Here is a 16318-nt window from a genome sequence, read left to right on the forward strand (position 1 = left end):
TGTTGAGCAGTCAAGATTGTTTAAGCAGGTTGATCAAGTGATCGTAGCTAAAGGAGCTCAAGTGATCGATTAGTGTTTTTATATCGAGTTTGTAAAGTTGTATAAATAGCTCACCTAGATTTGTTAGGTTGTAATTATTGGGACTTTGTAAATCTTAACTCTTGACAGGTTGTCGAGTATGGCAGTAATACCTCCTATTTAGGTATATGCTTCCGCAGTTTTATTCAAAGTTGTTTATTTTTCCTTTAATTCTTGTTTATTATTAGTTAGTAATTCAGGGGTGTTACAGTTGAACCTTATTATGCTAATATTGGTTAGAGAATCTTATTTTGCTGGATATTATGGCTTACTGTCCTGCTATTTGGAATTTCCATAGCACAAAAATACATATACCAAAAACCTCAAGGTATTACATGTTAGGCAAATACTTGTTATTAAACCTACTTCTATAGTTCTAATGATACAAAGCATAATTCCCTCAAAAAAAAAAAAAAAAAAAAAAAAAAAGATACAAAGCATAATCAAAGCAAAGATTGGAATTGCTTTTTGGCTGCCACTCCAGTTTATTTGCATTTTATCTACCAAAGAGCAAAAGATAATTGGACAAGGTAAAGTCAAAGTCTCAAAGACATAACCAGAGAGATTTTCACTCGTACAAGGGAAGAGAGAATCCTCGTAAATATGTGGAATCCACTCCAGATTCTCTAGCCAATGCCACTCTTCCAGTACGTGCCACCTGCAAGAAACATCATTAATGGTAATGTAAGCCAACAGGCAACAACCATAGATGTTTGTTACGGAGTATTACTTAATTAAAATTAATTTAAGCTATTGACCGTGAGCCTGCCCATCTTTTAGACTACAACCAACAGAGGATGGGAGGAGGAGGCCAGAAGGGAGCACCCAAAGTAGAGGTAGAGGGAAGGACTAAAGGCATGAAAGGATCTCAAACTAAAGTCTCACATACCAAGTTACTAACCCCAAAGACTTCAGAATGCTAAATCATACAAATTTACACAGCTAAACATGATTAGCGCTATAGATCTTTGACACAGTGTATAGATACAAAGTGTAGAGACCTTGTTCTTTAAATGATTTTGATTTCCAATCTCTCGAGGACTATTATAGACTTATAGTGATCTAACCAGCAACGAACTTTGTTAATCTTGAAATCTATATTTTATGAAGCTTAATTTAGATTTGACTTTGTGTTGGCAGAGGATCAAAAGATTCAGCTGCGATATGAGAGTTTGGTTTCCCTCTCCCAGATCACATGAAATGTAAGCTAGTAACGCACTAACACACCACCTACAAGCCAAAAACACACTATACCATATTTCAGCAACAGGTCTTCACCTTAGGCATTACCAACCGCATTCTGTCATGCACTAACTCACTGAAAAGTGAAAACTGTAAGCTCGTCTTCGGACCAACTTAACCAACTAAGGCAATATACTGAACCAGGGGGAGGTTTTTTTTTTTTGGGGGGGGGGTACAAAACTAATAATTCAAAAGTGGAAGGAAAAAAACACAGACCTCGCAAATTCCATAAGGCTCCAATAATCTCTGTAGCGCAACCATTTTGTCTAGATCACCCGTGAGCTGGAAAGACAATTCAGAAATGTTAGAAAGATCCTCAATACCCTAAACTCCCAAATCCCTACCATTGTTGATATCAGTGTAATTCTATTCTAAATAGCTTAGTTTAGGACTTTAGGTTCCCTTTAAAATAGGCCATTTTCACAAACTATACTAATTCGCCTGCCAATAGTGTTTCCCTAATTCATTATCTGTAACGCACAATGTTACAAGTCACCAATCACAAAGTGGGAAAATAATATAGAAAGGAATTATTGTAAGTAGGAGGGAGTATAACTTCAAATCAAGAAGCACTGCTTTGTTGAGGGTAAGAAAGAGGGGGAAAAGGGAAAATCACATGTACCTGTAAGGTGATGGTATGATCAGAGACATCTACAGCTTTTGCACGGAATATATTGGCAATATCAAGGACATCTCTCCTGGCAGAAGTATTTACAGCTACTTTGATCAACATAAGCTCTCGCTCTGAAAATGGCTGGTGAGTAAGGTCCTGAATCTGTAGCAATAAACTTTCCATAGTCAGGTTGACAAATCTTTCATGCTTCATGAATAAGATACTGGTATAGAAGCTGCTGAAAATCTAGTACTGAGATAAAGCTTAAACCTTATGCATGACACTAGGTGAATGAAATCTAGCCACTGACTAAGAATGGAACCTTTACTTGAACAAAAAAGTAACTCCACTGGTTTCCAAAAAAAAAAAAAAAAAAAAAAAAAAAAAAAAAAAAAAAAAGTTACTCTACAGTAAAGATGGGAGATCATCCAAGATGTCCAGATTATTTTTACCAAAATGATACCGAAAAAAATATGTGATTAAATCGAGCATCAAGACACTATAAGGAAGAAATTCATAACTTCTGACTGTATTCATTGTGCAGGGCTTTCGGGAAAACAAGGATCTCACAAATTGATACTCCGCACAAAAGCAAAGTTCAAATTACGTTTTACTACTGCATTGCATTAATGGTACATAAATAACAAGAAAAAAAATACTAAAACTCTCACGGCACATATATGTCTGCCTGAAACTAAACATATTTGGGCAACAGTATATACATTCAGAATTCAGATACTCACCTCGTGAAGGTCTACTAACTTGCTAAGTTGCTGAACCAATTTTCCAATCGACTCCTCATTTCCAGGAATAACAGTTGTGATACGAGAGAGACCCTCCTTTTCAGCAGGGCCAACAGCAAGACTCTGAGGATAATTAGAAAAAAAAGGAGGGGACATATGAATAACATAACACAAAAGAAATTATATATACATAATGTAGTCAGAATCCATACCAACCTGAATGTTATAACCCCTACGAGAAATTACTCCTGTAACAGTGTTGAGAACTCCAGGAGCATTATTTACTACCATGCACAGAGTATGTGACTGAAGTCCACTTGACTGACATGATGAAAGAAGCACATCAGAGCATTAGCAGAGCAGGTTGTACTACAATCAACCAGCAAAATTGTGCAGCTATAGAATGTGAACACTCAAATCACGCTTTCATTCTTAAAACCAAACAAACACGAAAGTTCAGAAAGATGAATATCAGAAAAACCAAAGGCATTAACCTTAACCCTTCAAATGAGGCTAAGTTATTTTAAAGAGCTGTCCCTGAGACAAGTTTGTCATGTCAAACTAAAAACTTTGAGTATCACATAATAATAGATATGAAGTCTTACATCGCCGTCATAAAGAACACCCCAGTGAGCATCAAGTACTTGATTAACCATGGAGATATCATAAGGCTCCACAGGATAAACATCGCCCTTCAGAGAATGAAAAAATATATAAGTTCAAAGGTCTTATTTTAAGCACAACGTATCTATTTATAATTTTCAATTTATGAGTTACAACTAATACTGCAATTATTCATATAACCAATTTGTGCTTGCGAAATGATGGACATTGTAAGCATATGGCTTGACAATCAGTATATGTTTATAAACACAAAATATTACTTTATTAGGAGAAATGAGATTAGCACAGAAATCTACTTACACTGGACGATGATCCCAGATCACCATTGATACTTCTTTTTGTAGACTCAACAAGAGAATTAACAGCTTTCTCTTCAAGATCAGGATAAGAAGCAGCAGAGAATCTCCAAAAAGGAGCTGTCTGGCCCATCCTTTCCCGCCTTAGAGCAATCTATCACATGAACAAAAATGAAAATAGCTAAGTAAACTTCTTTTCCATAAGTTCGGATGGAATACGATTGTAAACATTAGTAGAAAAGACAACATTTGGTTAGCTATTCCAAATTTTCCGCTCCAATTTATGACTATGAACATTTATTCTTTGCAAATTTCTCTGATCTTCCACTGAAGATAGTACAAGTGTCTAAAAGACTAACCTTTCCTGTCCTTGCAATTTCTTTAATTCCAAACTTGCTAAAATTTCTCAGGACAGCAGCCATCTTACCAGGATCTCCAGTCACCTGCAATACAACAAATAAAATTTCAATTAAATGGAGATTCTACAGTAAGCAGGAGAGAATGATCATTTTCTGGAACAGTTTGGACAGAGAAACAACTTTTGGAGCTTAGGCGTCAAGACAATTTTATGATGGTAAGCTTCTTGTATCAAACATGGAAACAGCTCCTAATAGAGTGCAACATTGATTAACCTACTTACAATAGTGCACAAGATGTAAAAAAAAAATAAAAATAACTAACTAACCTCCACAGTCACCAAGTTTTCTGAGATATCCACGATTTTTGCCCTGAAGATGTCCACTAACCACTTTATCTGAAGACCGAAAACTTGAACATTTGAGTCAATAATCAGATAGTTCAACAATACACCTTTCGCTGACAAAAGCAAAAAAGCAACTATCCAAGATTGTCTTAATTAGCAGCATGTCACATATGATAACAAAAGGATACTATAACAAATTCCTAAAACCATCTTTTCCTAAAGATGGACATGTCAAGAAATATGATTAACAATTATAGAATTTTATCAATAATTTGTATTTTTTAACACCCATGATGTTATGAAGTAATAATTCCTAGACAAACTGATTTCAAGTTCAAGCAGAAAACTCTCAATATCAGCATGTACGAAATGATAATCATGAATTTACTCTACTACCATATGGAGATTGACTTACTAGGACATGACTTGAGCAGGTCTTGAGTAAAAGGGTGTAAATACAGGGGGTGACTTTTTGGTAGTTATGAGGAAACTTTTAATATTCCTCTAAAATAAAGGTAACTCAATACAAAAAATTTGCATTAAGATGCATACTAAACTTTTTTGAAACATTTTTCTAACACCCTAGATGTAATTAATATCTCCCTTATATCTTCCTTTCTAGCAGACCATTAGTGATGTATAAAATAGAGATTAAAGTAATATATTGCCTCCATAAGGCACTCAATTGAACTCGTGAAACTACCTCGGCATGGGTATTTGCATCAGCATTAAGCTTTACAAGCATGAGTTCACGTTCCACTTGTGGTTCTCTCGATAGATCTTCAACCTGCAAGACAGTAACTAAGACAGTCAGTGGCACTCAAGGACTACAGCTATCCAAGGATGTTATCAAGGACATGTACCATAAACATTATATGATGCTCTGTTATAAAGTAATTTACGTAAGAATCCATACGGAACAATTAAATACAAGGAAATTATATTAAGAAACACATATTTGAGCATAACTGCATAAGCAACGGCATACAAGTTACACAGAAGAAGGCACTGATTGCATCAGTATCATACTATCCTAAAATGTGCATCATATGATGGACAATGCTAGCACTTTAAAACAACTGCAAACTTTACACAGTGTACCAAACGGACGGACATAAAGCCTAATTCATGCACAAATGCGAGTTGAAGCACACTATCCGTCTTGCCAAACTTGTTAAATTGTGTAGAATACTCCATTAAGATTGAGTTTTCAGCAGCTTCTCATATTCTGCATTTTTATAGGATGACAATTGCAACACTATGTATCATGTCGACCATACTTTCATTTACAAGCATCACTCCAAATTTATTTAGAAGATAAACATGTGAATGTTTCACTGCTCAATTTGCAATACCATGATAAGATGATAGGACCTGCAGTTGAGGATCTAGAGGTCATAATTCTCTCAAAGATGAAAGAAAAAATGAGGTTTAGGCAAATTTAGATTTGTTTAGGTCGTATCAGCCGGTTGGTACTGTAAGACCTTAGTATATCATCTAATCCAGGGAAGCCATGAAAGTATTTAAACCAAACCCTATGTCCACTAATTCATTAAATTACTAGCATATAAGTCACCTATCTGGCTTATTAAAAGAGGACAAGTGTTACAAAAGGATCATCAATGACCAACTAAAAGAAACACAAACCAGTCATATAAGTAACCAATGCGACTTTTTGAGACATATCTTATCAAGGCATCATCAGTGACTAACTAAAAGAAATATAAACCAGTTACCTTTATGACACTAACAAGCTTATTAAGCTGTTCCATTACTTGGCGCAACACCTTCTCATTCCCACACACTACAATGGTAAAAATAGCCTTATCTTTGTTCAAACCAACAGCCAGAGACTCAATGTTGTATCCTCTTCTAGAAATAACACCTGCAATTCTATTGATTATCCCACTTTCATCCCCAACAAAGACTGAAATCGTGTGGCGCATCACCCTAGATATGGAAAGAGATAATTAGATATTCAGATTTAATACGATTTTCATTTCCAACTAAAAAATTCAAATACCTCAGAAAGAATGACAGGAAACAATGAGAAAAATTTTTAGTGTTTCCAGTTATCACTACAAGAAAACTTCACAGAGTGAACACTCACAGGTAATCAAGAAATACAGAGTATATTGTATTAGGCAAATTACGTTTCCAACCTGCCTGACGGCTGAAGTAATTCCCTCCACATCTCCCCTATCTTATAACTAAACAAGGGGTGAGAAAGGGCTAATAAAGAAGAGATAACTGCATCAGGAATAAAGCTTCTAATAAGAGTCAGGATATTGATGACAGTAACTACTACCACATAATTACAGAAAATAGAAGTTAATATTTGTCCAACGGCGTGAACGGACGACCCATTTGGCAAATAATCGACTTTCCTCAATCACCAATCTCTGGCATAAAAACTAAAATTTCAGATAACTGCTTACTGAATCATATAATCCCTTTCCTTGGTGTGATGAGAGCATAATACCACTAGTCGTTGTTCACCACAATTTTTCCTTTTGAAAAACACTAAATTGAATATCATTCCCTCATAAACTGGTTTGAGGTACAAAAATAAATAGGCAAAAAGGCACCTGACTTGAAGAAGCCAAAGGCCAGTCATAGATATCATCACATAACAATTACATGGCCATATTAGGACAAGAATATACTCTTTCATAAACAAATACAAACAACCATCAAAATTAAGTAAACACATCATTGAAGTCATTCCTTTACTAAAACGGCAAAACCTCTATTCACCAAGAAAAGATCATTTCCTTTTCCATAAGTGAGTAAACTAGTTGAAAAAGGAAGTCTGGCAACGACATATATTCGACAATTTTGATCAGGCCATCATTGTACAATCAAGCAAGAGCACAAACTTTAGATATGTACTTACTTCACAATAAGAGAAACAACCAATCTTACTTCATCAAGAATCCAATAAAAATATCCCACTTATATCATAAACCAAACTTAGATTCTTTAGTTCTTATGTCATGCTTCTTCAAAAAAAAAAAAAAAAAAACAAGAATTTACAATAGCAACACCTTATTATAACATCAATCAAGCCAAAATACAATCAATTAATAACCAAAATCATCCACATATAATAAAAATAATTAATGACAAACTTATTTTAGACAAATATCTCTAAACAAACACAATTCAACAGGCAAAATTCCTTTTTTTTTTTCAGTGTCCACTAATTAACTGTAAAAAGAATCAAACTTTATAAATAAAAATTAAATAAAGTAACAAATGGAAAACAAAAAAAAAACTGGATTTTGAGTTTACTTGGGATGAACTGATACAGGCACTGCATTGACTGTAGCATTAGCAGAATCAGAAGCATTCGTTGCCTTCAACCTTAAATTCTTTGACATGGGTTTTGCCAAAACCGTTGTCTGAGCTCCAAAATCGGGTTTTCTCAAAAACCCACATCCCAATTCGGGTCGGGTACACAAAGTTCCAAGCTTTCCACCATTACCATTCAAAGACACAGCCGCCATTAGAGAGAAATTGAGGAAGATAACACTAGTCTCTCAAACAATAAGTGAAAATGAAATAAAAATAAAAATTGCCTTTAAAATAACGCACCCAAGTCTTGAAAACAACAAATTAAATAAAAAAAGGGTGCTGAAATTTAATTAATTTATGACCTTGCCATTAATTGTTCTTCTTAATTGCAATTATGTTTGATATATTAAATTATTAATGTTGTGTTTTAGGAAAATCGTTTAGGTTGGCAGAACATTTGAAGAGTGTGCATACTGTGCTAAATGCGGCCATTGTAAAGCATGTGATGAATTGGGACAGTGGTCCACTACTCACTAGCCACAGAAACTAAAGTACAACACTACTTTTTTTTACTTTTTTTTTTTTTTTTTTTTTTTTTGGGATAAGAAGTACAACACTTTTTTTGGTTAAGCAATTGATTAGTTTTCTTTAATTTTTTTTTTTTTTGATTCAGTTGAGGAATACATCCAAATAAAGAAAGAGAAAGCAGAAAAAAAGCTACAAACTACTAACATCAAGAACAAAAACTACCTACGGAGGGACTAGGCGAGGCAAAGCCACACCCCTAGTATCCTCATCTAAGACACGACCAAACTCTACCGGAACCTCATTGTTAAAGAAATCAAGTTGAGAGTCTTGAACGACTCCGCGGTTGGCCAACCAATCCGCCGCCCTATTCCCTTCTCGATACACATGAGCCACTCTAACTTCCCATCTTGGATCATTAAGCATCTTTTGGCAATAAATTATGCCATGGATGTTCTCTCCTCTTGGCACTTCCCTTTTGTTCAAAGCTTGAACACATGCTAAATCTTGGATCATTAGTTTTCTTTAATTAATTTGGGATAACAAAACTTTTGTGGCTTTCGTTATCTCCATTACTACATTTTAACATTCTATGGAGTTTCTAAAGTATTTTGATCTAAATTATTCATACTTTGGTCGGTCAGGAATCTAAACTAGTAAATTGCTAGTCTTTTTTTATAATTTGTTGGTAGATGTTTATTTATGTACTAATTACGTTAATTTTAATCTAAGTTTTAGTTTTTTCTTTATATTACATGGTGTATTTTGGTCTAGTGATTGTAGTTCTAGTCTGATTTTAACAAGCGCAAATTATGATTTACAATAAACAAAGTTTAATCTAATTTTGGGTTTTTTTTTTTTTTTGAAAATTTGGTTTTGATAATCTCAACTTTAAATCATTCACTTTTAATAATTCCAACTTTAGATTATATATATATATATATATACTATAATCCGAATTTTATAGGGTATTTGTTTTTATTGAATGCATGTCACACATGATTGGTAAAAATAAAAAACTCGAAAGAAAAAAAAAAAAAAAACCAAGCCCACCCCCACGCTACCCTCCCTAGCCAACCCCCACCCTACGGCAGCCTTCTCTCCACCCACACTTGTTAACGAAGGTAGTGATTAAGTATACTTAAGTGCTTATTTTATCGTACAGTACGAAATTAATATCAAATTAAGAAATTTATTAAGGGGTCGTTTGATTGGATCATTTGAAATGAGTTGGCTACCTAGCTTTTTGTTTGATTTTGGTTTTCAGTAATGGATTGTCATACCCAAGGGTTCCAACTCCCCCCATACCCATGGAATCTCATACTCATCCCTCCTCTTAAGATTCACAATCCATTCTATTATGAATGATGAAATCCATTCCAACAATAAACCAAATAACTTTGGACTAGTATGTGTATTAAAATTCATCCCTCTCCTGAATGAGATTTCATAATAATCCATTTCCAACTCGATGAACCAAATACCCCCTAATTAACTACTTATTTATAACCCCAAGGGCTACTGCATACTTCATATATCATAACGTAGGTAGTATGTAGAAAATTTTGGTAAACACAAATCTTATACGTGGCCAGCCATTATGATGGTTATTCAATGAGTGTTACAGGGATTAATTCATTAGTGTTATAGACTTATAGCCTTGAAATATTAAAGGGGACGAGATTTGATTCTTTCACCTCTCATCCAAAACTAAATACCATGTTCCAATAATTTATAAGTAAATATAGGTTATTTAAGTTCATCAAGTAATTAATTACCATAATTTACGGGAGGTAAGCCCTTTATTACTCCAGTGGTAGGTTTTCACTTCTAATTATAAAATTTACTCGCCAGTGTTATAGGAGTTACTCCAACACTGTTATAAGAATTCACATAGTCTAACTAACCGCACACAAAAACGTGTTGTTTTGTAAAATTTAGTTATTTTCGAGTATCTTTTTTTTTTTTTTTTTTGGAAATTGATCACTGGAAAAACTAACAAAATTATTCCCCCCCACCCACCCCCACCCCCACCCCACCCTTTCGAGTATTTTTTGTTGTGGAAATCTTGACCGGAAAAACTAACAAAATTATTCACCCCCACCCTGATCCCCACCCATACCCACATCCACCACGGCACCACCCATAAAAAAGAGTAAGAAATACTTCGTGAGAGGAGATAAACTGAAATGTTAATCTACCCTCTCTCCATTTGCTCCTTGAATATTCCATTCAACTCACAGTCACACCTCTACAACTTTCGTTCTTTCCCTCCTAAAACCCTCCTCCTCCAAACCCCCCCAAAATCTCTGTCCAAATTTCCAAATTCACACAACAATGTCTTCAACAACCGACCCATCTCAATCCTTCACACCATACACCCTCAAACAAACCCTAACACCCCACAAACGCGCCATCTCCGCCGTCAAATTCTCCTCCGACGGCCGTCTCCTCGCCTCCTCCTCCGCCGACAAATCCGCCGTCGTCCACTCCCTCTCTTCCGACGACCCCCCTTTCTCCGTCGCCCAACACTTCAATGGCCACGATCAAGGCATCTCCGACATCGCCTTCTCCTCCGATTCCCGCCTCCTCGCCACCGCCTCCGACGACAAGTCTGTCAGACTCTGGGATGTCACCACCGGTCAGAATATCAAAACCCTTCTGGGTCATACCAATTACGTCTTTTGCCTCAATTTTAACCCTCAATCCAATATGCTTGTTTCTGGGTCTTTTGATGAGACTGTTAGGGTTTGGGATGTTAAGAGTGGGAGGTGTTTGAAGGTTTTGCCTGCTCATTCTGATCCTGTTACTGCTGTTGATGTTAATCGAGAAGGTTCCTTGATTGTTTCCAGTAGTTATGATGGGTTGTGTAGGGTTTGGGATACTAATACTGGCCATTGTGTTAAGACTTTGATTGATGATGAGAATCCTCCGGTGTCGTTCGTTAAGTTTTCGCCGAATGGGAAGTTTATTCTTGTGGGTACATTGGATAATAATCTGGTATGGAAATTATTAGTTGGCTATTAATTTGAATTTTGTATGTTGGTTGAATTTGGTTATATGGGTTTGTTGATTTTTTGGTTGGTTTGCATTTTTATGTGGTTTAATTGTGTTTTATTCATAACAAGGTTAGGGATTAATTGAAATCTTGGTTATGTGTGTGTTAGCTGTGATTGTTGAATTAGGATGTTTGTAACTGATTTAATTGGTGTAGTAATGTTTTCTTGGCATTGTTATGATTTTGTGTGTGTGTGTGTGTGTGTGTGTGTGTGTGTTAGGGAGAGTTTGATTTTGTTGCTGTTTTGGATGATTAGTATGATAACTACTATTGATTTATATTTAGTTGTTTCAGTTTGAAAATAGTATGTTGTGATTTTGTATCAGCTGAACAATCATACGAAGTTATGAGCTAGAGATTTAAAGAGTTAGAATCAAGATGGTAAGGAATTTGCAAGTAAAAAAATATACTCCCTTCGTTCCCTAAATTACTTTCCTACTTTCCTCTATTATGTGAGGAATAAATGCTAGAAATAGGAATGTAATTTAGGGACACAGGGAGTGTTTCCTCCGTTTTTATTTTATTGCACCATTAGGACTTTTACACTATTCACTTAATTTTCTTTGACCATCATTTGTGATTTATCTATTAGGAAAAATATAGCCATGTGGGATCTAGTTAGATTCGTCTCGAAATTTTTTTTTCAAATATCAAATTTTTATAATTTTTACAAAAGTATAATTAAAGATATTAATAGCTAAAATAATGCATTGGCAAGTGTGAAATCCCTCAGGGTGCAATAAAAAAAAGAACGGAGGAAGTAGAAAATATTCTGTTTTTGTCAAAGGGACTTTTCAAATCCATATAAAATTCAGGGGTTTGGCCAAGCTTTTCTCCATTCATCAGTTGGGATTGAAGGTTGCAACTCACTTGTTGAGCGAGCCCAACTGTTGTCTGCCAAATTCAAATTGTACTGTTTTGGACTCATTACGTGCCTCAATTATCTTGAAAAAGTAAAGAGTTATGTCTTGGTTTGAGTGGTTATAATGTTATATTATCCCCAAGGGGGGTTGTGACTTTGGAGTCTTTATCTTTTCCTGGGGGTGGCTACATAGACTAGACCTGGTTATTGGGAGGGTTGGGGCGGGTCAATAATGGGGCAGGTCATTTGCTGGTCAGTTGTAATTTTTAGAGGGTCAGGGCCAAGAGGATTAGGGGCGGGTCAGGGTCTGAAGTAAAATTTAAAATGGGTCATTAATGGGTCAAGAAGTCGTATACCGGTATATGGACTACGGAGTATTCATTTGAATATTTCTTCTTTATAATATAAAGTTCCATAATGGTTTCACAAAAATAAAATAAATAAATAAATCCATGATAATTCTAATTTCTAAATACTACATCTCAACACCAGTTCTTTGCAAATAGATTTAATAGCAAAAAAATATACTACCTCCGTTTCGCATTATCTGCAACAAAGGAATATTTTATATCTCACAAATAATACCCCTTTGTTGCAGATAATGCGAAACGGAGGTAGTACATTCATCAACTTATATTGTAGATTTGAGTCTTTTGAGAGTTAATGATTTCTAAATCTTAATTTTTGAATTTGGGAATTCAAAATAAGTAATCAGATCTTTAAGATTATTAAGAAAGAAATCTTAAAGAAGGATTTTAGGTTGTGTAAAGCAATAGCAAGCGACGGATCTTTCGGCACATCGATGAGACGATGACGACGAAGAATCTTCCGGCGAAGCAAAAGCATTGCAACTGTAAATCTGTATTAAAGAGAGAAGATAGAGGGAATAGAGGAGAGAGAACGCTCAACTTTTTATTTATTTAGGTGGCCCTTTTAATGGTACTATATCTATTTTTATTTTTATAGGGCTGATCACAAGAGCCCATTAATGACCCTTTTAAGAGAGACCCTACATGAGCCCTGTCCCTTAAAATAATTAAAGGGTCATAGCCCTTTTAATTTGGCCCGACCCTGGTGCCCATTGGACTACCCTGTCCAATAACCAGGGCTAACAGAGACCAATGCAGTCAATTACGTCTCTGATTCTTATTGCAACAGATAGAATCAACCATTTCTCGTATCTTGTGAATTTGTGTGCTTGGGACTGGCAGGCCTAGAAAACTGATAAGCTACATGGATATGTCTTGGTTTGTTGTTTTTTCAGTTTGTTTTGCTCTTTTTGCATGGTTAATGTATGACTTTTGAGGTCAGGTTGTTTTGGGATTGATTGATTTTTGTTGCTTGCTAGGATGGTAGTGGTTTAAATTTAGTTGCTTCATCTTGCTGAATATAGTACTCCCTCTATCCCCTTTTGATAGTCCCTTATGGGCAAATTTTAATCCCAAAATGTTCACCCCATTTGCTTTTTCCAACAACCATCAATATTAATTTTTTACCAAAATTCCCTCCAATTTGCAACAATACTTGTGCAAATTTAAATTTCCCATGTAAATTTTGGTTTCCCATGTACAATTTTTACTTTCTCGCTCTGCTTTTTTGCATACCCAATGTCAATTTACTTTTTCAATGAACTTTTACTATTCTTACTTGTGTTTATTAATTCCCGTGAAAAATGTCCATAAGGGACTATCAAAAGGGGACGGAGGGAGTATGTTTTTGATTTTCTTTGCCCAGTTGCTCTCTTTTATACAGTACCTTTGTGTGTTTAAGGTATACTGGTAGGAAATGATACATTTTTTTTGCATTTTTTCAGTTTGTTTTGCTCTTTTTGCATGGTTAATGTATGACTTTTAAGGTCAGGTTGTTGTTTTGGGATTGTTTGATTTGTGTTGCTTGCTAGGATGGTAGTGGTTTAAATTTAGTTGCTTCATCTTACTGAATATAGTATGTGTTTGATTTCTTTGCCCAGTTGCTCTCTTTTATGTAGTACCTTTAGGTATACTGGTAGGAAAGGATATATTTTTCTTCTGTTGCATTTAGGTAGGTTTCATTTCTAATTGGCCTGTTGAATTATGTTGTATCCCAAATGTTATTGGAGATAATTGCTGTCTGATGATGGTGGGATTGGATTTTGTTTGTCATTGCTTAATCGATGGCTTGTTTGAAATATTTTGGAGGAGAGCATTAATTGGGTTTCCCAGCATTAAATTGAAGTTGTTCTTGTAATTGAAACATGTTCTGATGGGGATAACTTAGTGTACCACTCTGTGTGGACATGATTGAAATTTTAAAGGACTTAAAACCTTGTGTAGATTAATTGTTTTAATTCTCTTTAACACCTGGCTATTTATTTCAAGGAAGCAATTCAAACAAAACAAAGCACAGATTTCTCAGTTGGGAGTTCAAATGTTTAAACACTAGAAAATTGTGTCTTATCATCTTTTCTGGAGATATATTCTGCTTTTCTGTAACCATTTGCTCACAAGGAAAAATTTATCTCCAATTTGGTTGTATGCTCAGCCCCTGTCAATGTAGTTATAAGTTGAAATTCATTAGCGCAGCAAGCTTTATTTTCAATGTAGCATGAACTTTGGGACCTTTTTTATGATAGTATAGTACTTGCCATGTGTTAATTAAGGGAATAAAATCTGATACGTTTGACTAAATGTGGGAGTTTGATAACGGGGCTTAATTAGTGGAATAAATCTGCAGTGAAGTATGGATCTTTGGGTTGATAGATGAGTTCCTTTTAGCAAATTTTTACCAGGGACTATTAATCACTGTTGTTTGGTAACAAAATGCATTTATGGCTGCAAAGGAAAATCGCTTAGAGAAGCTTTTGCTATACCTGCACCATTAGGGTTGAGACTTGAGAGCATAGGCAACAGGGTTGATTTAAAATTTTAAATTATGAAGTGTAAATAGGTTATCTTTATACATGTTGATATTGTGTCCTGATAGCTTATAAATTTCTGAAATTCTTGTTCAGTTCCAATCCTGTTGAAGCCTTATAACTACATAGTATTTTTGTTTATATCTTGAACGACTCCAAGTACTTCATGCCTCTGTAGCTGCTATTGTTTTAGTGCTATCCAACACAAAAATGCAGATTTCTTCTTGTTGAGTTTGCAGGAAAAATCTTTGCCTGTCATTTATCTCAGGCCAGTATTAAAGTTTCTTAATGTTCATTTTCAGTTGTAATTGTTACTTAACTTTCATTGAGTAATTTACTGCCTTTTCTCAGCATATCGTTTGCTCTTACTGTTATTTGTTATTGTTATTTGTGAAAGCTGAATAGTAACAGTTACGTCATCCAGGAATGATGTAACATACAGTGTAGTGAAGCAATTGTTGTGCTGATACTGTTGTAACTATCTTTTTGTAGATATTCTACTTCGATGTTTAAGTGACAATCTTTGGCATTTATTGCTGTACTTTCTCTGTGTCCCGTTCTCTTGTGATTTACGTGACTTAATATTGCATCTGCAGAGGCTGTGGAATTTTCAGAATGGAAAGTTTTTGAAGACATACACAGGACATGTAAATTCAAAGTACTGCATTTCAGCAGCATTTTCTACAACTAATGGAAAGTACGTTGTTAGTGGTTCCGAGGATAATTGTGTTTACTTGTGGGAACTTCAGTCAAGAAAAGTTGTCCAAAAATTAGAAGGTCATACTGACACAGTCATATCAGTTGCTTGCCACCCTACTGAAAATATGATTGCATCTTGTGCCCTTGAGAATGACAAGACTGTGAAGATATGGACACAAGGCAGAGGCTGATTCTTCTTCGCAGCGGAAGATAACTGGCATTACTTCACACTTGGTGAGGAAGGTTTGAAGGCTGCTCGTATTAGGAGGGGCAGCCGGAATTTTATTGATTTCTTCTGGCTCTTCACAGGCTTTTGGATGGCTGTATGTAATTGTAGCTTAGTGCTTATATCTAATTGGACATGGCACGGCAATTGTCTGTGCCCAACTTCAGTGGTCAATATTTTTCTTCTCTGAATAATTTTCTATGTATGAAACCATGAACAATATAGGAGTATTATTTTGTAGATATTCTCGTGTGCTGTTTTTGTTTGTTTTCCATATATTCCAAAAGGACGAGGCACAGGTGTTCATGGTTCAACTGTCATTGTGGTTCCAACTTGAAAATTATGATGCAGATTAGAGAGTTGAAGTAAAGGAATAGTTCATTTTGTACTTGTGCATTTGTAAGTTGCAAATCTTGCAATCAACCGATTCAACCCCAATATTCCAGTTTGTCATACCCT

The 16318-nt window shown here is 35.3% G+C and overlaps 2 protein-coding genes across 2 annotated transcripts; one reads left to right on the forward strand and one right to left on the reverse strand.

Moving 5' to 3' along the window:
• Positions 1–503: 503 nt before the first annotated feature.
• On the reverse strand, positions 504–8097 carry LOC145603460 (acetolactate synthase small subunit 2, chloroplastic-like). The gene is made up of 12 exons (XM_081659374.1): positions 7594–8097; positions 6036–6249; positions 5003–5086; positions 4282–4350; positions 3956–4039; positions 3601–3750; positions 3282–3368; positions 2893–2997; positions 2677–2799; positions 1943–2095; positions 1537–1602; positions 504–736 (listed from the first exon to the last, which is right to left on the reverse strand). The coding sequence occupies exons 1-12, from the start codon at positions 7806–7808 to the stop codon at positions 647–649; spliced, it is 1440 nt and encodes a 479-aa protein (XP_081515500.1). The 5' UTR covers positions 7809–8097; the 3' UTR covers positions 504–646.
• A 2246-nt stretch (positions 8098–10343) lies between these two features.
• On the forward strand, positions 10344–16101 carry LOC145604930 (COMPASS-like H3K4 histone methylase component WDR5A). Its single transcript, XM_081660919.1, has 2 exons — positions 10344–11121; positions 15531–16101. The coding sequence occupies exons 1-2, from the start codon at positions 10459–10461 to the stop codon at positions 15822–15824; spliced, it is 957 nt and encodes a 318-aa protein (XP_081517045.1). The 5' UTR covers positions 10344–10458; the 3' UTR covers positions 15825–16101.
• The last annotated feature ends 217 nt before the right edge of the window (positions 16102–16318 follow it).

Source organism: Chenopodium album, chromosome 22 (assembly GCF_948465745.1).
Source record: "Chenopodium album chromosome 22, dcCheAlbu1.1, whole genome shotgun sequence".
NCBI lineage: Eukaryota > Viridiplantae > Streptophyta > Magnoliopsida > Caryophyllales > Amaranthaceae > Chenopodium > Chenopodium album.